The sequence below is a fragment of the Propithecus coquereli genome, unplaced genomic scaffold (assembly GCF_000956105.1).
Source record: "Propithecus coquereli isolate 6110/MARCELLA unplaced genomic scaffold, Pcoq_1.0 Scaffold416, whole genome shotgun sequence".
Classification (NCBI taxonomy): Eukaryota; Metazoa; Chordata; class Mammalia; order Primates; family Indriidae; genus Propithecus; species Propithecus coquereli.
This window is the reverse complement of record NW_012149908.1, coordinates 2523679-2545959: the sequence shown is the minus strand read 5'-3', so window position 1 is coordinate 2545959 and position 22281 is coordinate 2523679. Positions and strand designations below refer to the sequence as shown.

Genomic DNA, 22281 nt, shown 5'->3' with positions numbered 1-22281 from the left:
GTATTAGACATTAGTTTTTCCTACTTTTTCACAATCACATATACAAGGGCCAGGCCCAGTGGCTCACGCCTGTAATCCTAGCACTCTGGGAGGTTGAGGCAGGAGGATAGCTCGAGGTCAGGAGTTCCAGATCAGCCTGAGCAAGAGTGAAGCCCCATCTCTACTAAAAATAGAAAAATGAGCCGGGCATGGTGGCCTGTGCCTGTAGTCCCAGCTACTTGGGAGGCTGAGGCAGGAGAATAGCTTGAGCCCAGGAGTCTGAGGTTGCTGTGAGCTAGGCTAATGTCATGGCACTCTAGCCCAGGTGACAGAGGGAGACCCCATCTCAAAAAAAAAAAAAGCACCAAATACAATGAATATCTTTGTGCATATATTAGATTGATCCATATGAAATTACCAATATTTAAAATTTTGACCTATAAAAATGACAAGTTCATATAGTCCAACCTAATTGATTTTTAATATTTTGGATTATTCGCTTTGGTTAAGTTTTCTGAGTTGGGTAACGAGCAAAACTTACGAACATAAAAAGCTGTTGATATTAATACATATTGCTAAATTGCTTTTCCTATAGGTTTTATAAGTATATACTCCTCCTAACCTTTTACAGAAGTATCTACTTATTACTTTTAAATTCTTTATAGTTTGATAGACACTTTCATATTTTCCGCATCCGTATGCACTCTCCTCTCTCTTTTCAGCCTTTGTACCTCTCTCGTGGCTTATAACATATTTTTCTTCCATCACGTATGTGTACACATATGGCTGTATAGGAAAACAACTTCTGGAGGACAAGAACAATTTTATTTGAGTTTTTGTTTGGATGGGTTTTTTTCCTTTTATTTTTGGTATCGCCTAGCCCGGTGCTTTACGCATTTCATTCATTCATCCAACGAACATCGTCTGTGTTCACACAGGAGACCAGTAACTGTGATTGGTGTACTAGGCATTCAAAAAGTTAACTGAACTAAATGCTAGTTTCAATACACAAGTAGGTCTCATTTTAACATCCATGTCCCACGTTTTAAGCTCTCAGATTGCAACTTCCTCATGTTTGTGTTGCTCTGGAAACAAAAACTGAAAGTTTAGCCTTTAAACGTATTGGCCATGCAAGCGCCGGTCCCTCGGCCCTGTTAATAATTCCTTAAAATGCACCCAAAGCCACACTTTGGGGGACTTAGGACAGGGATAATTAATCAGTAAAATCCAGGGTGGCCTGATGGTCAAGGACTTTTCACAGGCCTCTGAAAGGCGCCGGGGTAATTAATTCCTTTTTAAGGACAGCAGTGTAACGCATATGCAAATAGTGGCAGCAACAAGCTCGTTCCAGTTCCGGAGGCTCCTCCCGGTCCTCGCCGTTGCCTAGCAGCCAGGCGGGGCTCGCGCGCGTGGCAGGGACTCGGCGGGAGCGAGGCCTCCCCGGCGCGCCCCGAGACGAGCAAGCCCCGCCCGGCGCCGCGGCCCCACGCGCGCGCCCGCCCGCCCCGTCCCGCCCATGGCAGGAAAGGGCGGGCCCGCACTGCCGCCCACGCTCGCTCCCGCCGTCGGACTCGGGCCGGCGGCGCGCGCGAGCGCCATGAGCGCGCGCCCGGGCCAGTGACCGGCTCGGGGATGGACTGTGGCTCGGTCGCAGGCGAGAGGCCAAAGCGCCCGCCGGGCCGCCGGCGGCTCCTGTTCTTCCTGCCCGCGGGCCGCTACGGAAGCCCGGGTGGCCGCGGAGCCTCGGCGCGCCGCGCTCTCTCCGCGCTCTCCGTCGGCCTGGGGGCGCTGCGCCCCCGCGCCCCGGCGGTCCGCGGCGGCGCGTCACGTGCCTCCCCGCTGCTCCTCCTCCTGCTCGTGCCCTCCCCGCGTCTAGCTACCGCTGCCCCGCGCCGGCCGCCCCGGGACTGGGAGCGCTCCCGCCCTGGGCTCGCCGCCCCGCTGGCCGGGCGCAGCGGCGCGGGGAGGTGCCAGCCGGGCCTTGTCCCGGGCGTCGCCTGCGCCCTTCACCTCTGCCACGGCCCGGCCGCCACCCTCGCTTCCTGCAGGAGAGGTGAGGACCGGGCGGGGGAGGAGGGGGCTCGCCCCGCGGGGCCGGGGCGGCGGAGCCGGCGGGCGGCGTGGCCGCGCAGAGGGCAGGCCGGGCGACCGGCAGGGCGAGTCAGCCGAGGTCAACTGCGTCTTCCCGGCGCCTGGGGCGAAGGTGTGGGGCCGCGGTGGCAGGGCTTCGTCAGCCTGTTACAGACGAATTCCTGTGAATCCCAGGCACAGGGTTCCTGGCGCCAAAATCTAACGGCGGCAGGGTGGTGCACGCCCGTGTTCTGTGTCTGGCGCTGGGCGTCACCTGTTAGCGACGCGGGTGAAGGGCTGATAGAGGGTGTGCGGGAGGACTGCAGATTTGAGGAACGAAGCTCTGGGAAATGAAGGGAGTGTATTACAATTTGATTGCAAACTCTTAAGAGATTAATTCATTCCTGGAGCACTGGCGCCTACCTTGTGCCTGGCACTTTTCTAAGTGTGTGGGGTATATTGATCAACAAGATCTTTTCCCTCTGGAGCTGAATTCTAGCAGAGGAAACGCAATAAACGTGCGTGTGTATAATTTATGTATATATAATTTATATGCATATGTAATTTTTATATGTGCATAATTTCAATAAATGCTATAGGAAAAATAGAGGGGATAAGGGTTGAGAAGTGGAGTGGGCCTTGTGAATTTAAATAGTGGTGAGAATTGGTTTCACTGAGAAGGTAGCGTTTAACTCAATATAGTCAAGTCATGCATTCCTCGAGGACAGTTGCTTACTGAGAAATGTGTCATTAGGCGATTTCTTCTTTCGTGAACATCGGAGTGTACTTACACAAACCTGGATGGTATAGCCTGCCTAGTCTGTGTGGTATATATATAGCCTGTTGCTCCTAGGCTATAAACCCGTATAGCATGTTACTGTACTGAATACTGTAGGCAGTTGTAACACAATGACAAGTATTTGTGTATCTAACACATTGACCGCCACACCAGAAAAAAAATTTTTTTCCTTGGGGCCACGGTGTTTAATTATGAAAATAGAATAAAAACTTTGAAAACAAAACAATCCTTTCTAATTTAATGAAAAACAAAATTTATTGACTTCTATTCATTTAATCCACGTTTTTAGAATTAATTTGTCAGTATTAATTGTAACAATAAGAACTACAAGATGTAGGATTTTCACAAACCAACTGCAGGATTTTGCTTCATGAGGCCCCGGGCTCAAAACTAGGGTGAGTTAAATACAACTCACATGGCAGTTAATATGCTAAACATACCTAAACATAGAACAGGTAAGGTAAAAATACCTATTTCTGAACTCACGAGACCACTGTTGTGTATGCTGTCTGGCCAGTTGTTTGGTGACCAAGATACTCAGTACAGCTAATTAAAGAAGTTATGAATATGAAATTTTTATTTGATTTCCTCATCTGTCCAAGGCAAACTTTGAGCCTCTATTGTAATTGTGGGTTTTTAATATCCTTTTTATGTGCTGAAGGTCCCCCAAAAGGAGAATTGCATATTACATGTTAACATAGCTCAGTTGACTTGTTTTGGGAATTTGCTGCATCCTCGGGTATTGCCCTTGACAGGAGGCAAGATAGCATTTCCTTCCCACAGCAGGCGTTGGAGTGCCAAGTGGAAAGTGTCCAGCCCTTTTCTCTACTTTTCAGAAGGCAGTATTTCTTTGAAATAAGTTTGCTATTTCTGGTTCCAATCGTTTTGGAAAAACATCTGTAGTGTCCAAATTGGCATTAGCTCTTGCTTAGGAAAGTAATCATGTGATTTGTTTTGTTTTGTTTTGTATATGTGTGAGTGTGGGTAGGGGTGAAGAGGTGGTTTGTTTTAAATCAACAGTCCCCAGCCTTTTTGGCACAAGGGACCGGTTTCATGGGAGACAATTTTTCCTCGGATTTTGGGGGTGATGGTTTCGGGATGATTCAAGCACATTACATTTATTACATTTGCATCTGCTCCCCAGCACTAGCATCACCACCTCAGCACTACCTCAGACCATCATGCATTAGATTCTCATAAGGAGCGTGCAGCCTAGATCCCACGCATGCACAGTTGATAGTAGGGTTCTCCTTCCTACGAGAATCTAATGCCTTGGCTGATCTGACAGGAGGCGGAGCTCAGGCAGTGATGTGAACTATTGGGAGTCCTGTAAATACAAATGAAGCTTTTCTCACTCCCTGCCACTCACCTCCTGTTGTGCAGCCTGGTTCCTAACAGGCCCCAGACCAGTACCAGTCCACAGCCCGGGGCTTGGGGACCACAGTGTTAAACTACATAAATGGTTATTTTGTTACTAGAAACAAGGAATTTGGGACCCTGTCACTCTTTACAAGCCATTCCAGTCTCAGATGTTTTTAAGCCCCCTGACCCATGGACAGTCCAGCAGAGTTCTAAGATGGGTGAGGTGGTCTTAGAGGACCCCTTGAAAAATGCTTTCACTCGTTCATTCATTCACTCACCACTGTTTCTTTTTTTTTTTGAGACAGAGTCTCACTGTGTTGCCTGGGCTAGAGTGCCGTGGCGTCATCCTAGCTCACAGCAACCTCAAACTCCTGGGCTCAAGCGATCCTCCTGCCTCAGCCTCCTGAGTAGCTGGGACTACAGGCATGCGCCACCATGCCCGGCTAATTTTTTCTATATATTTTTAGTTGTCCAATTAATTTCTTTCTAATTTTAGTAGAGACGGGATCTCGCTCTTGCTCAGGCTGGTTTCGAACTCCTGAGCTCAAACAATCCGCCCGCCTCGGCCTCCCAGAGAGCTAGGATTACAGGCGTGAGCCACCACGCCTGGCCTCATCACTGTTTCTTGAGCTAGATCTGTTCTGTGTTGGGCAGACATTCTGGGTCTCTTATGCAGGCCAGTTTTAGTTCCAGAACTGGAAATAAATGGTGAAAAAAGAGGTACCAGATTTAAGTGAGCTCATTTATGTGAAAAGGAAAGAACTAAGGTGAAGAGGAGAAAGGAGTTGATACCAAATTTTTCTTCTAGACAGTGTCATAATCTAGATCTTAGAAGTCATTACAGTTCAACTTTTAAAAAAATTATTCCTAGCCTGCTGTATGTCAGGTCCTCTACTAGATTCTAGAGATAAAAAATGAATAAGTCTGGCTTCTGTTGGGCAGCTTGGACAAACAGATGATACAGATGAGGAAATAAGGTAGTAAGTGCCAAGACAGCTGAGAACACAGGTAAGGGAGCAATAAAGACTGTTCCCCTATGTGGGTGGAGGTAGCAGAGAGAACTATAAAGTATAACAAAATGCCATGCCTGGAATATCATGTGTACTTAGGAAATTGTCAAATTAAATGAAGAGAGATAAAAAAGAATGCTTACAATTTCACAATTGGAAAGGGCAGCAAGCCATGCTTAAGACATGCAAGTGCAAGAAATAGAATAGCTTAGGTGTCTAGAAAGAAAGCTCAAAGGATAATGTGGGCTAAAATAGCAAGAGCTTTGTATGCCTGATCAAGGATCTTATACTATAGGCCAGTGGTTCTTTGAATCTAAGGGCCCATTTTTACCATCAAACGCATATGCATGCAAACACACAAGTCATTACATTTTATATTCTGTCAGTCTGCAAACAGTGCTTGATATAAATATGGACTATTGCATCTCTTACACTTATCTTAATACTTACCGTGACCACAACTATCTTCTTCTTCCCAAGCTTCGAGCAGGTTGGGAATGAATGCTATAGGCTGCAGTGAAGCATCAGATCTTTAGGGTCCAGTCCATATCACATTTTTGCTTACTCGTGATTTTCTTTTCAAAGTGTTTAGGGGCCAGGTGCAATGGCTTGCACCCATAGTGCTAGCATTTTGGGAGGCCAGGATAGGAGGATCACTTAAGGTCAGGAGTTCGAGACCAACCTGAGCAACATAGTGAGACCCCATCTCTACAAAAAAATAGAAAACTTAGCCAGGCATGATGGTGTGTGCCTGCGGTCCCAGCTACTTGGGAGACTGAGGCAAGAGGATCACTTGAGCCCAGGAGTTTGAGGTTGCAGTGAGCTATGACCATAGTGAGCTGTGTCACCACTGCACTCTGGCCTCAACAACAGAGCGAGACCTGTAAATAAATAAAGTGTTTGGGGTGAAAGATTGAGAGTGGTAGCTGATTAGCTGAGACATCTTTCTGGTCATTCAGGAGGCCTGCTGAGAAAGCCTTTGATCTATGAATCAATAGATGGCTCTTCTCTCTCCTACCACGCTTCACCATGTGACCTTAGACTAGTGCCAGTTCATGGCAGATTTAGAAAAGTAATGACAGATGTGTAGCAAGATGTTCATATAGCCAAGTTTATTAAATTTGAATGAAGTTTCTTTAGATTGCCCAATGTTTTTTTCTTCTTTTTGGTGTCAAATGTCTTTTTTAGTGTGATGGTAATATTAAATAGTAAGTAGCTATGTTTAAGTATCCTTTCTTGATAAAACTAAAAATTGTCAACCCAAATATTGTTCCAGTTTTTAAAAAAACTACTTTAGTAGTTCATGAAATCCAAAAGCTAGGCATACTGTATACTGTACTGTCTCCCTCAAATGAGTGCCTTGAAACAAGAATTTTACAGAATGGGTTGAATCTGTGGTTAAATGCACAAAAATTCATAGAAAAGGTAACGTAAAGGTTGTTAGAACACATCTCTCTAAAGATAGGCTTTTACAAAGGCATCAAAAAGAATACTGTAGGCCAGTATCTCAACAAAATCCTAGCAAGTCAAATCCAGCAACATATAAAAAGTATTATGTACCATGACAAAGTGGGATTTATCCCAGGAATGTCAAGTTCATTTAACATCTGAAAATCAATTCTTATGATGTACCATATTAATAGAAGAAAGATCAGAACCCATGTGTCATCTCAACAAATTGAGAGCATCTGTCAAAATTCAACACCCCTTCATGATTTAAAAAAAAAAAAATGTAGAAATAGAAGAGAACTTAACCTGATAAAGAGCATCTATGAAAACTCACAGCTAACATCATATTTAGTGGAAAAAGACTGGGTGTATCCTTTCCCCCTAAGAGCAGGAACAAGAAAAGGATGTCTATTCTTGCTATTCTATCCAACATTGTATTGAAAGTCCTACCCAGAGCAGTTAGGCAAGAAAATGAAATAAAAATCATCGAGATTAGAAAGAAAGAAAGAAAACTATCATTCTCAGGTGATTTGACCTATATGTAGAAATCTTAAAAAATCCCAGAGATAAACCCTCACACTTACAGTATGTTGGTTTTCAACAAGGGTGACAAGACAATTCAGTGGAGGAGATGGTACATCTGGACATCTACATGTAGATGAATGAAGCTGAGCCCACTACCACACACCATATACAAAAATTAACTTAAGATGACTCAAAGACCTAAATGTGAGAGCTGCAACTATAAAACTCTTAGAAGAAAACATGGGTGTAAATCTTCGTGTACTTGAATTAGCCAGTGGTTTCTTACGTATGCTATCAAAAGAATGAGTAACAAAAAAACAGATCAATTGGACTTCATCAAAATTAAACTTTTGTGCTTCAAAGGACACTATCACAAACTGAAAAGACAGACCACAGAAGGGGAGAAAATATTTCAAATCATAATCTGATAAGGAACTTGCATCTAGAATAGGTAAAGAATTCTTACAGCTCAGTAATAAAAAAGCCCAGTTAAAAATGGGCAAAAGGACTTAGTTTTGTGCTACTGTAACAGAATACCACAGGTTTGTAATTTATAAAGAAATTTATTTCTTACAATTCTGGAGGCCGGGAAAATCCAAGATCAAGGGACCTGCATCTAGCCAGAGACTTCTTGCTGCATTATCCCATGGCAGAAGGAGAAAGGACATGTTGGGGGAGGGGAGGCAGTGAACTCTTTCTTTTATCAGAAATCTCACTCCCTGGATAACTAAAGCACTCCCAAGATAACAGCATGAATCCATTCACAAGGGTAAAGTCCTCATGACCTGATGACCTCTTAAAGGTCCCACCCCTCAACACTGTTGCATTGGGGATTAAGTTTCTAACACATGAATTTTGGGGGACACATCCAACCATAGCAGACTTGAGTAGACATTTCTCCAAAGAAGGTATACAAATTGCCAATACGCCCGTGAAAGAATTCCCAAAATCATTAGGCATCAAGGAAATGCTAACCAAAACCACAATGAGATACCACTTCATACCCACTCGGATAATTATAATTTTTTAAAAGCCCAGACAATCACAAGCGTTGACAAGGAAATGGAGAAATTGGAACCTTCATGCACTGCTAGTGGGAACGTAAAATGGTGTAGCTGCTTTGGAAAACAATCTGGCAGTTCCTGAAATAATTAAACATAGGGTTACCATATGATCCGGCAATCTCACTCCTACATATATATTCAAGAGAATTGAAAACATTGTGTCTAGTGTTGTATGGAAGGAGAGAAGGTTAGCGTTGCCTTTGACAAGGATGGAAGAAGCTCTCAGGCCTGCATAACAATTTAAAAAAAAAACACACATTATGTGTATACAATTATTCATAATAGCTAAGAAATAGAAACAACCCAACTGTACTTCAACGGATAAATGGATAAACAAAATTTGGTATAGCTATACAATGGAGTATTATTCAGAAATATAAAGTGCTGACGCAGCTACAACATGGATGACCTTTGAAAACATTGTGCTAAGTGACAGAAACCAGTCACAAAAAACCACGTGTTGTATGATTCCATATATATGAAATCTCCAGAGTAGGCAAACGGTAGAGACAGAAAATAGATTAGTGATTGCCTTGGATGTGGGTGAGGGGATTGGGGAAGGGCTTGGGGAATTGGAAGGTGATAGATAGCTAATGGGTACAGTTTGTTTTGGGGGTGATGGAAAATGTCCTAAGTTTGATTGTGGAATGGTTGTACAACTCTAAACATACCGGAAACAAGTGAATTGTACAATGTGTGAATTCTGTGTGAATGAAGCTGTTACAAAATACCAGATAGGCTTTTGGGCTTTGCCTTATTTCCTCATGGTGCCAAGTTGCTTTGGTTTAGCATTGTCTGTTTTGAACTCTTCTTTCCGTCCTAGAGCTAAGCTTGTCTGCTGGGTACCTGCAGCTGGAGCGCAAAAGGAGAGATTTCACCTCTTCTGGGAGTAGGAAGCTCTACTTTGACACCCATGCCTTAGTGTGCTTGCTTGAAGACAATGGTAATCTTCTCTCGTTGGTCCCTCAGTACCTTAGAAAACACTGTAAACTATGACTTCTCTTATGGTTTCATTTGATTTCTCATATTTCTCTTTGACTTTTAAGGCAATCTTTCGGTCCGTCTCCATTTTTTAAGCCCTCATTATTTAAGGACACTTTTGCTTATCATTACAATGGAGACTTATCTTACACTCTGTCCAAGTGAAGTATATTTTTATAACATCACCATGGAAGTATAATGTTATAGGTAAAAATTTAGACACAAATCAGCAAAGCTAAGGAATGATTCCTATGACAACTGTGTCTGAAGCACAGAAGTGATGGTTTTATGACTGTGCATCTTGTGTGCTTTTTAAAATCTTGTGAAATTGAAATGTTGCTCGGTGGCAATTCTTGATAATTTCAACATACTGTGTTCTTTTTCTTTTTACTAATCAGGCTAACATTCTCCCTTATTGCTGTTGAGCTAATTAACGTAAAAGATTGCTCTGGTATATGTGGCATTCATTCAAAGCGCACTTAGGGTGTAGGGAACATTCTCATACGTAACCATATTTAGACAAATACACCAATTATAATTTTCTATTCTGTGACAGATTCTCAAAATCAGAATTTCAAATTAGTGTAGATTATGCTTTTGGAATAAATGTACCTGTGTTTTTACTTCATTGTGTATTTGTCCAGTTGTACATGTTCATATCAGAAAAGCTACCCTCTGTAGGTGTGCCTTACATGCCTAAGACAAAGTGATGCAATGAATTATTCAGTGCTTCTGTGGGGAGTTAGAGCTCTGGGTTCAAGCCTAACTCTGCCAACTTCTAGTCGTGTAGCTTAGGAAACCCTTTCCCTTTCTCAGTTTCTATTTGCTCATCTGTAGCATGGGTATAAAAAGAATTCCAAAGATCCTTTTGAATGTTAAATGACATGTGCATGAATGCACTTTGGAAAAACAGTCGAATACTGTGTAATAATTTTCTTGTCAAACCTGAAAAATTAGGCCTTTTTCAACCAAAACTTCTTTAAGTTCAGAGTTTAAAAGAGAAAAGTAGCAGTGAGGTGGGGGACATGTAACGTTACCTTGATAAGCAGAAGTCTTCCTATTTTTCTTGATTTCAAACCTTGACCCATGGGTGATTGCATCTTCCAAGACCTGGGATGTGAGGACCACACCAGAGTACACTGTGGGGAGGGGCTCCTCACCCCGATGCGGATGAATGATGGGTGTCTGCGATGACCGGCTTAGCATGAGGCCAGGAAGGACTGTTCCACCCTTTCTTTATCCAGAGCTGTGTCTCTTGATGAACAAAACTGCCTATATCTCTGTAATTTCACTAACCCTGGTCGTATCCAATTCTCTCGTTTCTGTAAAAAATTTATTTGTATTTCATAACTCAGTAGGGTTTCAGGCTTAACTTCTACTTTTTCTTCTCTCTCCTCTCACAGGTGGTTATAAGTTCTCTTTCAGTCTCTATTTTTCTTCTCATCATTGCCAAACGTAATTATGTTTAACCATGAACTCTTCTTAATAAAGTTTTAAATTTGTAAAAGATGTGTATTTTCAAAAAATTGGAAGACAGAAAAGAAAAAAGAAAAAAACAAAAAAAAAACTCACAGTCCCAATACCCCAGAGCTAAACAATATTAACATGTTGGTAGATGAACTTTTGGGTTTTTTTTCTGGATGTGCATGGTACACATGTTGAAAAATTCAAGCATTTTTTAATGAAGTGATGGGAGTAGGTCTTTGGAGGCTATTTTCTCCTCCTTTAAATCTTTGGTTTTTTGTTAATTATAGTCCCATGCTTCATCACATCCAAACAAATTGTATTAATTACCACTTTATTCAAAAAAAATACACTGTTATGTACAAGAATCAATAGATTCTTCTGAAGTTCTTATAGATGGAAGCATTTAATAGAATTATTTTCCAAGCACTCAGTTTTAAGAATTTTATTAGAATTTCATATGTGAAATATGAGTTACCTATCTAAAGTTATTAAAAACAGTAACACGGGTGAGTTGAATCTCTAACTTCAATTCATCATCATTTATTGAGTATCAAAGTTCATATTTTTTCCAGTTTGGCCCCCCCACACTAGTTACTGAAGAGAATTGTGGAGGAAAGTGAAAACTTATTTTATCTTTTAACATTAAATAAGTTAACTAACAGATTACTATTTATCTTTTATATAGTCAATGATTTGACTAATTTATGCTAGATATAAAACAATTGAGCTCTCCTATTTAAGTAAATCATTTTCTAATTACATATGTATTTTAAAATTAAAGAAATATTGTCCACTGTAGAAAATGTGTACAACAAAGAGAAATATAAAGAAGAAAATAAAAATTATTGTGAATCTTTGTTAAATTACAAAAACAATAATTGCATCTATATTTTTTTTTTTTTTTTTTTTTTTTTTTTTGAGACAGAGTCTCACTCTTTTGCCTGGGCTAGAGTGAGTGCCGTGGCATCAACCTAGCTCACAGCAACCTCAAACTCGTGGGCTCAAGTGATCCTTCTGCCTCAGCCTCCCAAGTAGCTGGGACTACAGGCATGAGCCACCATGCCTGGCTAATTTTTTGTATATATTTTTAGTTGTCCAGCCCATTTCTTTCTATTTTTAATAGAGATGGGGTCTCGCTCTTGGTCAGGCTAGTCTCAAACTCCTGAGCTCAAACGATCCTTCCACCTTGTCCTCCCAGAGTGCTAGGATTACAGGCTTGAGCCACTGCACCCGGCCTTGCATTTATAATTTTGATTCTTGCTTTTTTTCACTTAACATTGAGTTGCAGACATGCCCTGTGTCATTAAACATTCTCTGAAAATATGTTTTTTGATACCTGGGCCCAACCAGCTCATTTTATAAGGGGAAACAGGCTTAGATGTCTCATACTTGCTCAAAGTGACAGACACATCATGGCCTGTGGCTCCAGTCTCGTCACCCTCCTCCTACCACACTGCTTTCTCCCGCATCTGCATTCAGACACTCATGTGAATGTGTAAGTTTGCTGTGGAGTGTTGGGGTTCTTCCAAGTATGTTTGATTTTGTTTGTGTGCTTGCCTAGGGTTTACTACTCAACAAGCAGAAATCATTGTATCTGCATTGGTCAAGATCATGGAGGCCAACATGGATGTCGTCTACAAAGACATGGTCACCAAGATGCAGCAGGTTAGCTTTGGTGGTTTGGCAAATTAGAAATCTAAAGGTGGGATATTGTTTGTAGTAATGTATTAATGTAATTTTTTGGATAATATTTGGTTGAAAAGTTAATAGTAATTTTAGCCATAGTTGAGAGGCAAAAGATTATTGTGGCATAAAAAATATTTATTCAAAGCTATTTAGTCAACTATTGTAGAATCATTATGCTTAAAAGCTCACCGTGCTTGAAAATGGACTATTCCAAACATCTTTTAAAAAATGGAGATATGGCCAGAATTACAGTATTAATATTATAGCATCATGTTTTTGAGTCCTCAGACTGCCACCCCTTTATTAATAACTGTGGTTCACTTGGTGATGATACCAGATGTGTGTTTTTATTCTTTTCCTTTTCTCATTTAGGAAGAGAGGATGACCTTACTGAACCCTTCCTCTTGTCCACATCCCTCCAGTTTCTCTTAAGATGATGCAAGGTAGAGATAGGAGGTGGGCTTCCCGGGATAGACTAGATTATATGTTTTGTTTTTCCTTTCCTAGGAGATCACTCTTCAGCAAATAATGTCTCAGATTGCTAATGTGAAAAAGGATATGATTATTTTGGAGAAGAGTGAATTTTCAGCCCTGAGAGCAGAAAATGAGGTAAAGCTACACAGCTACTCACACTTACAAACTTTGTTCTAGTTAGCCGTTGAGGTATAATATACACACACAAAAGAGCTCGCGTAAGTGTACATCTTGGTGTGTTTTGACTAAGTGTACACATCTGGTCAGATCAGGAAGTAGAATGTTGCTGCTGCCCCAGAAGTCCTTCTCATAACCGTGTCGCCTCCCGCAGAGGAAGCCCTGTCCTGGCTGATAGCCCGTTGACTAGTTTTGCCTGTTCTGGAACTTCGTTTGATGGAATCATGCAGTGTGTCTTGTAGCAATAGATGATTTTTTTTCATTGTCTATAGTATTATATGAATATACCACGTCATTCTGTTGTGTTGTATATTAGGATTGTTTCCAGTTTTTAGTTTTTATGAACAAGTTCTGCTGCAAAATATCCATTTCATTTAAGTGAGGCATATGGGATTAGAATTTAAATAAGTACACTCTACATATACATCTTCCTTTTATTTTCGGTCCTATTTAAAGTCCCATAAGGGAAGGCCATTTATTGCCTGTTGATCTTAGCCTCATGAGAAACCTTCTAGCAAAAGGGTGAAATTTGAAACTTTCCAAGTTGTGCTTAAAATCAGTTATTCGAGAGCAAAATTCGTTAAAAGAAAAACCAAAGGAAGCAGTCAAAAAAGCAGGATCACTCTTCAGTGACCTTGCAAATGTTTATGTTTGAAATGTATATGTTAAAAACAATCCTGTTACTAATTGTTGTGTATAATCTTCAAGATGAATTAAAAGTGATTGCAAGATACATGTATTATACTACCACTATTGTAGTCAGGTTGTATTGAATGAGGAAAGAACTTGAACTTGTGCATAAATACATGTTGTAATATTAGTTGATCACCAAGTTTTATATTCTTTTAACTTTCTAAACATATTCTTGTTTTTTTTTAATGTGTTTTTAGAAAATAAAACTCGAACTACATCAGTTAAAACAACAAGTAATGGTAAGGTTCTTTTTCCTGTTTGCTAACTTGTTAGTAATTATATGAACTTATAATGTCAGAAATATGTTTTTAAAAACTTAATTGTATGTGAAATGTTTGTGTATGCCTCAAAAGTACACATTGGAAGATTCAGCCAAGAAGCCAATGAATGAATTACTAATGTCTGTAACTACATTCATTAAGAAAATTCTGTTTTAGGAGTGATTAATTTTTAAGTCAAAATTTTTCTGAAGTAGTCACATGGAGGGAACCATTAGATTCTCTTAAAAGAAACCATCTTTAGGCCAGGCACTGTGGCTCATGCCTGTAATCCTAGCAGTCTGGGAGGCCTAGGCGGGAGGATCACTTGAGATCAGGAGTTCAAGATCAGCCTGAGCAAGAGCAAGACCCTGTCTCTATTTAAAAAGTTAAAAAAAAAAAAAAAAAAAAAAGATCATCTTTAGAGAAGTAATGTGATTTTTAAATGCTTACTGCGCCAGCTGTTTTTTTTAGTGGAAAGTACGTTGATGTTGAAGAAAAGATTTTTGATGAATATCGGAGAAAAGGCTTTGTTGAAACTAGAATTTAATATTTTGCTTCTTTGAGTTCATCTTTGTTTGCCAAAGTTGTCTAAGGAACAGGTTTATTCATAACTTCCACAAGGAGATAATATGGGGATCTTGAGGTTAAAAGCAACAATAATCCACTCTGGACTGGTTTAAGTGTAAAAAGGGATTATTTGTATATGTAAATGGGAAGTCCTAAGACAGGGCTGACCAGAGACCTCTGATGTGGGTAGGCCCTTCTCTGGGCGCCTTTGGCGGTGCCCCTCCCTGGCTGGCTCGCTAGAGTAGAGGCCACACAGGTGGGGATCTCTGGCTTCACGGCCTGCAGAGAGTTTGCATTTCTTACTTTGGATTTCTCTCTCTCTTTGTTGTTTGCCTTCCTACTAGGATGAAGTGGTCAAAGTCCGAACAGATACCAAGTTAGACTTCAATCTAGAAAAGAGCAGAGTAAAAGAATTGGTATGTTCCTTTTTTAAAAATAGATGATGTATTAATTTCTTTTCAGGATGGAATGCTCCATTAATCAAGTTTATGTACAAGTCACAGCTATTGTTAAATATTTACCTGTTTATGAGTGTCAGACAGTTTTTCTTTGATTATATTTTGGATTAGGGCTTAAATTTGATGCTTTCAAAAGTAACATTAAAATCTTGGTCAAATTGAGTTCGAATTTTTTGTTTCTGAAACTGGATTGTATGTTATTTAATACATAGACGTTAAGAAAAAAATTATACTCAATCTTGGTCTATTAAATACTGATTTAAATCTCCACAGGCCCTAATCTTACAAAAGTTAAGTCGATTATCTTAGACTTGAATAATATGAAATTATTAATATTAAGTAATATGAAATTCTACACTGAAATTCAAGATTGAACATATTTAGGCCGGGCATGGTGGCTCACTCCTGTAATTCTCGCACTCTGGAAGGCTAAGGCGGGAGGATTGCTTGAGGTCAGGAGTTTGAGACCAGCCTCAACAAGAGTGAGACCCTGTCTCTACTAAAAATAGAAAGAAATTAGCTAGACAACTAAAAATAGAATAAATTAGCCAGGTGTGGTGGCACACGCCTGTAGTCCCGGCTACTTGGGAGGCTGAGGCAGGAGGATTTCTTGAGCCAAGGAGTTTGAGGTTGCTGTGAGCTATGATGACGCCATGGCACTCTAGCCCGGGCAACAGAGTGAGACTCTGTCTCAAAAAAAAAACATATTTATATATTGTCTTTTAGATGCAACGAGAAGTTGAATGTTTTAATAAAAACATGGGTTGCGTTGCCTCTAATGATTTTTAACCTGTGTGGATGTTTATCTATCTTCTTGCTCAGAGCTTATTCAGATTTGGTGACATTAGCTAGATACCTTTTTCATTCTTAACTTGAGAAATAGGGCAGACAGAGCATTTTTCACTAACGCAAAACTGAATACACATGCAGAAAATAAGTACTCACAACTGTTCACTGTCTCCTCATTTTTCACAATTTGTTTTCAGTTAAAATGTGCTCTGATAAGGGTAACATTGAAATGCAAACAAGTAACTTAATGGTGTTTTGGAACTGCCACTGGATTTCAAGAATTAAGTTGAGCTTTGTTATACACAAATAATAATTATGGCCATGTTACCCCCTTTCTAGTCTTCTAACACTTTTCAACAAGTGTTGAAAAAGATTAAATCACCTAGTATTACTAAAATATTTAATGACCACAAGCATATTACTTTTGGTCACCTTTTTACCTTGTAAGTTGTATACTTAGGAAAAACTCTGAATTTGCCTGATTTAGGAAGATGGCTATGCCTGTAGCTGACTAAGCTGGGAAGAAATACATTTAGGAGATTGGAAAATATAGGACATGAACATAGTGAGTTTATGTGATTTACTAACCTAGCTGAGGAGTTGTTCTTGGGAAGCCTAAATGTAGATTACTCTGAAGCACAGAGTGATAGTATATTGCACTGCTAGTGTGTGTGTATTAATAACATGCATTGATGAAGATGAGTTATTTGATCCTTTCATTCTCTTGGTAAAGTTATAATAAAATTAAAAATTCAATTATCTGTGGTGATATTTACAGCCAGTTTCAAAAGAAGTATGGCGGCCGGACACGGTGGCAAGAGTGAGACCCTGTCTTTACTAAAAATAGAAAAATTAGCCGAGTGTTGTGGCACATGCCTATAGTCCAGGCACACAGGAGGCTGAGGCAGGAGGATCGCTTGAGCCCAGGAGTTTGAGGTTGCTGTGAGCTAGGCTGATGCCACTGCACTCTAGCCGGGGCAACAGAGTGAGACTGCCCCCCAAAAAAATAGGAGTATGGCATGTAAACTGTTTTGTAGTGTAGGGAGATGGAGCCACATAGATGTTATTTTAAAAATCACAGCAATGTCAAGATTCAGGCTTCTCTTGGGGATGAATCAATGTCGAGGTAATAAAGACTAGAGTTTAAAGGGGTGGAAAATCCAGTTCCTCGCCGCCCTCTAGTGGTGATTGTTGCATAGTGCTCTCCTGGTCTCAGACTCTGACATTTAAAGAGCATTGTTCTTTGGTTTTGTGACTAGTCCTTAGTTTGGGGTTTTGTTTTTGTTTTTCTTTTTTTTACTTCTAAGAAATGTTGTTTTTATACTTTATTGCCACTTCTAAGAAATGTTGTTTTTATACTTTATCGCCACGTTAGTACCACGAGAACATTTTATAGCTAGAAAGTATCTAGATACTTTCATTAACTTTTTCCGCTATTACAATGTTAACTTAGGTCTTAAAATTCTTCATTTAAATTGCAGGTTGGTCTGATGGTAGTGGATTATCAGAATTTATTAACATTAGTGTCACTAAAGTTGGTATACAACCCCCCCCCCCACTGCTAAATTTGGCTAAATAATTAAATTGCAGGTTGTCATTTGCTCAATTAAATCCTAATACCCAGCTGGGCAGAGAGGCTCACACCTATAATCCCAGCACTTTGAGGGGACCGAGTCGGGAGGATCACTTGAGGCCAGGAGTACAAGACAAGCCTGGGCAACATAACAAGACCCTGTCTCCACAAAAAATAAAAAATTAGTTGGTCATCATAGTGTGCTGTGCGTCTGTAGTCCTAGCTACTGCGGAGGCTACTGCTGGGGATGGCTGGAGCCCAGGAGTTGGAGGCTGCAGTGAGCTATGATCATGCCACTGCACTCCAGCCTGGGCTACAGAGTGAGATCCTATCTCTAAAAATACATACGTGTGTGTGTATCCTAATGCTCACTGCTAAAGAGATATGTCTGATTTTAATCTTAGTGCCAACAAAACTGTGCTAAATCTTTTCACTGACATTAATAGCCAAGGCAAGATATTTTAATTCTGCGTAGAATCAATTCCTTTAGCAACACTGGATTGTGACTATGCCTGAGTAGTTTTTTTTTTTTTTAATTATTAAAACCAACGTAATGATTTAGTGTATTTTTTGTATTTATGTATTTAGTTGTGTTTTATAATCACAACACAATGTCTTTGTCACAGAATAATATACCTTGCAGATATTTTTTCCCCAACTTTGTATCTTTCTTGTCTTTTGTCTAAGCCTCGAGTAGTGACCTGTTTTGCCTGTAGTTATGTTAGGATAGCTCCTAAATTGAGGTGGATCTCCACCATTTTTAGCCCTTTCAAAGCTAAAAAAGCGTCTGACTCAGTATCCCTCTAAATTGCCCCCAGGGAATGTTATTATATCGTAATAGTGGGAGAGACCTAGGTGCCTACAGCACAGGGAAGAGATAAACAGTAGAGAGGTGACAGATGACAGAAGGCAAACCAGATATTGGATGAATAAGTAAGTATAAATAAGAAACCTCAAATAACAGATATACAGAAAGAGGTGGGTAGGCTGTTCCATCCCATAGGTGATTTTCTGGTGTTACATATTCTAGGATTTACTAAGACCAGAATATTTAAGGCACCAGAGAAGGAGAAGAGGGAGCAGTGGATCAGGTTCTGACCTGTGTTACGTGTTTGTTTCAGTATTCAATGAACGAAAAGAAGCTGCTGGAATTAAGAACAGAAATAATGGCGTTGGTAAGAAATGACGCTTTGACTTTTCTTTGTCATTTTATTCATTTTTGCTTCATCTCATGTATAATTATTCATAATGATGCATTAAGGGAAGGTATATGCAGATTTAGTGTCATGGGATTTTTCTTAATTGTGCTGAAATATACGCAACATAAAAATTACCATCTTAACCGTTTTTAAGCTTATAGTTCAGTGCATTCACGTTTTTCAGCAACCATCACCACTATCCATCACAGAACTCTTTCTGTTTTGCAAAATCGAAACTCTATATGTCTTAAACACTAACTCCCTGTTTCCTCTTCCCCCAGCCCCTGGCAACCACTGTTCTACTTTCTGTCTATATGAGTTTGACTGTTGCAGATACCGCATATAAGTAGAATCCTACAGTGTTTGTCTTTTCGTGGCAGGCTCATTTCACTTAACATAATGTCCTCAAGGTTCATCCATGTTACTGCCAATGACAAGATTTCCTTCCTTTTTAAGGCCAAATACTATTCTGTTGTGTGTATATACCACATTTTATTTATTCATCTGTCAGTGCGCACTTGGGTGGCTTCCACCGTTTGGCTTTTGTGACTAATGCTGCTATGAATGTGGGTGTGCAAGGATCTGCTGTGGCCCCGGCTTTCAATTTTGGGGGGCATGTACCAAGAAGTGGAGCAGCATAGGATTTTTTTGCCCTTAGCAATATACTAGATTATCTTAATGAAAAATAATGAAAGATAATTTGTTACGTGAATGAAAGACAATAAAGATTTAAAATTTCTTAATGAAAGTTTATTTTTCTTAATGAACATTTTATTTAAAAAGTTTAAATCTCAGTAATTGAAGAATAGTAAGGAATGGAGATGTCTTATTGTATTTTTAATTTATGGCATGCATTACTACTTCTTTTCCATACTGTGTTAGCTGGGACCTCTGAAACCCACAAGAGGCTTCCATGAGAGAATTTTGCAATACTGGGATATTCCTCTGGAATACTGTTCTACTCATGCAGGCTTTCATTTCCTTATTCTCTGCCTGAATTGGTAGCTGTAGGGAACTACTTAGTTGCTTTAGGAGTTTTAGTGAAGCATTCCCAGTGCTTTTATGCACTAATACAATTATATAGCCCTTTATAACATCATCCATTGCTTTTTAGGGGTTAATTATGTATCTCCTTTTACTGTCTTATATTTAGAGAAGGACACAAATTGGTCGTTGGTAGCCAACCCCCATATTAATGAAATACTTGCTCTTCAAACTGTGAAAGAAGAAAGCTTTTTAAAAATGTGACTAGAAATAGTTATCAAGACAAGCACTGCTGCTTTTAGATTACCTAAGGCTCCATTCATTTCTCGAGAGCATTTTCGAGTTTACTGTCTGCCTTTCACTGAGAAGGGTTTAGAATGATGAGACATAGTCATTGGCATCGAGTAAGACTGGCTTCCTAACGCTCCATCATTTGTAGAGCACCATATAGCGTAGAAAAGCTTTTTCACATCGATCATCACGTTAGATTCTCTAAATAGCCTGTGTGAAGGCAAGGCCAATGGTATTTTTTTTTTCCTTTTTTCAAACAGAAGGAAACTGAGGCCTCTAGAGGGGTTACGGATAGCGTGAGGATAGTAGAACTGAGACTGAAGGCCAGCCCTCCTTAGTCTTACCCAGGTTTCCCTGTGGCCGCGTCCTGTCGGGAGGTTCTTGAGGTGGAGAGCAGAGGGCACGGTACCCACGGTGGTCTAATGCTGTGACTCTGTTTTAAAAGCATGCCCAGCAAGATCGGGCCCTCACCCAAACAGACAGGAAGATAGAAACTGAGGTTGCAGGCCTCAAAACCATGCTCGAGTCGCACAAGCTTGACAATATTAAATATTTGGCAGGTAAGCTGTTCTATATGTAAGTATTTAAAGCAATCTCAAAAGAAAATGAATCAAATTTATAAAATAAAGTCAATGACAGATACTGCATTTCATTGATTCTAACACTTTTTTTCATATTTTACGTCTCTGAAATTGGAAGGCATCTTATAGTTCCCTGTAGATGGAGTATCATACTTTCATTGGCTTTTTTTCTTTCTTAGTAGTAAATAAAATAAGGATGTAACTTTACGGTTGATAGGATCTTAAATTTTATAAGATACTATAATTGAACTATAGTTATTTGGGATTTGAGTGAAATTCAAGATAGAATATTTTATGGAGAAAATGAGAGATGTTAAAGTTCTGATCTTTATCCTTGAATTGGTGACACTCCTTTTAAAGAGTTGTTTTTGCTTTTGCGGTTTTTGAGCCAAAAGAGGCAATGAAGATTCATGTATCCTCTCCCCACCAAATTAGCCATTATTTCAAGTCAAATTTAACATTTTGGATTAATCAAATATTGTGAAGTTACAGCAGTATTTAACAGTTAAATTTTGCTCTTTACCTTAAAGTATGTGTCCCTGTATAGTACACATACATATACTCTGTGACCATAGAATTTTTGTGATTCTAAACTTTTATTGAAAAGTTTTCTTGAATATTGGATACATTTGTACTTTGAAGATGCTGATTTCAAGGTGTGGGGTTTCTTTCATAGGCAGGTGTTTCGTGGAATGTGGTCTATCAGTGAGCAATCTCAGTTTTTAGGTTTTCTTTATTTTCTGGGTGGATAGGTGCATGAGTGTCTGCGTGTGTTCTTAATAAAGAGATGTTCCCTCAAGTAACTGTTAATAGAACTAATATACTCTCAATTGTTTTTTTCTTACAGGTTCTATATTTACGTGCCTAACAGTAGCTCTGGGATTTTATCGCCTGTGGATGTAATAAAGTATCTATTTAAAGAGATTTCTATTGTTTTGCCTTAAGAATACCAGATTGTTGTCCCTTTTTTCTTGTTTCAAATTTTAACCCTGATGTTGACAGTGCATGTTATTTTTATGCAAATTATGGACATACACTTCCTAAAGAAGTCAGGAATTCCGTGGTCATTCCTTTCATCGTCTCTGCTTCTTTGACTTTGTAACTGAGGCTGGTGGACAGCGCGGGGAAGCCTCCACTCAACTGGACAGTGACCTCGGTCCAACCTGTGGTGCATCCCAGCAATAAACATTCGCATAATTCTCTGCCCTTTCAGATCTTTTGTCACATAGAGGATTTGGGGTTTCCGTGTAAAGGGCACAGTGGCTTTCATAAGTGCTGAAGAATCACTGAAACTAAATCAAGGCACCAGATTCTCTTCAGCCGGTGTGACCCAGTTCTTAACTTCAGTTAGTCCCAGTATCGTTGCCACTAGTTGATGATTATGTCAGTGAGACAGATGGACTTCCACACCTAAAGGAGGTCTTTTTTTTCTTGATTTCCATTGTCTTCCTAAGTTATTGTTATGGTTATTTTTAATTGCATTCCAGCTAGAAAATTTTCCTGCCCACTGAAGCAATGCAATTGTAATGAGGTCTGTCTTTTACCTGTAGAATGCTAGATTTACCCTCGTCGCTCCCTCTTTTCTATCTTCCTTTCCCTCATGATTTGAGGACTAAAGTAGTACTCTACTTGTGGCAGTAACTACCTAGAAAACTTGCTGATTCTCAGCGTGGAATCCTACTTTAGTGTGGGGCAGAGTCTGCTTCCTTGTAGTCTTCATCTGCTTTTTGTACAAGGAAGGCACTCAGCTTTCCTTCTGTAGGATATCTAGATAGCCTCTAGATTGTGTGTATACTTTTTATAAATGAAACTAATGTCATTAATGAATATGCCTTTGCCTATG

General features: G+C 39.9%; 1 protein-coding gene across 1 annotated transcript; it reads left to right on the top strand.

Annotated features, from left to right (window-relative positions):
- Positions 1 to 1611: 1611 nt before the first annotated feature.
- Positions 1612 to 21362, top strand: MCUR1 (mitochondrial calcium uniporter regulator 1). Its single transcript, XM_012653170.1, has 9 exons — positions 1612 to 2032; positions 9082 to 9201; positions 12268 to 12371; positions 12900 to 13001; positions 13934 to 13975; positions 14908 to 14979; positions 18505 to 18558; positions 20303 to 20417; positions 21286 to 21362. Exons 1-9 carry the CDS (start codon positions 1612 to 1614, stop codon positions 21339 to 21341), a joined length of 1086 nt encoding a protein of 361 aa, XP_012508624.1. The 3' UTR covers positions 21342 to 21362.
- The last annotated feature ends 919 nt before the right edge of the window (positions 21363 to 22281 follow it).

Excerpts from the sequence above, each read along its gene's own strand:
- MCUR1 (XM_012653170.1), top strand. The coding sequence starts at position 1,612 with ATGGACTGTGGCTCGGTCGCAGGCGAGAGGCCAAAGCGCCCGCCGGGC. Across the intron at positions 13,976-14,907 it reads AGTTAAAACAACAAGTAATG|GATGAAGTGGTCAAAGTCCG; the intron begins GTAAGGTTCTTT and ends CCTTCCTACTAG. Across the intron at positions 14,980-18,504 it reads AGAGCAGAGTAAAAGAATTG|TATTCAATGAACGAAAAGAA; the intron begins GTATGTTCCTTT and ends TGTTTGTTTCAG.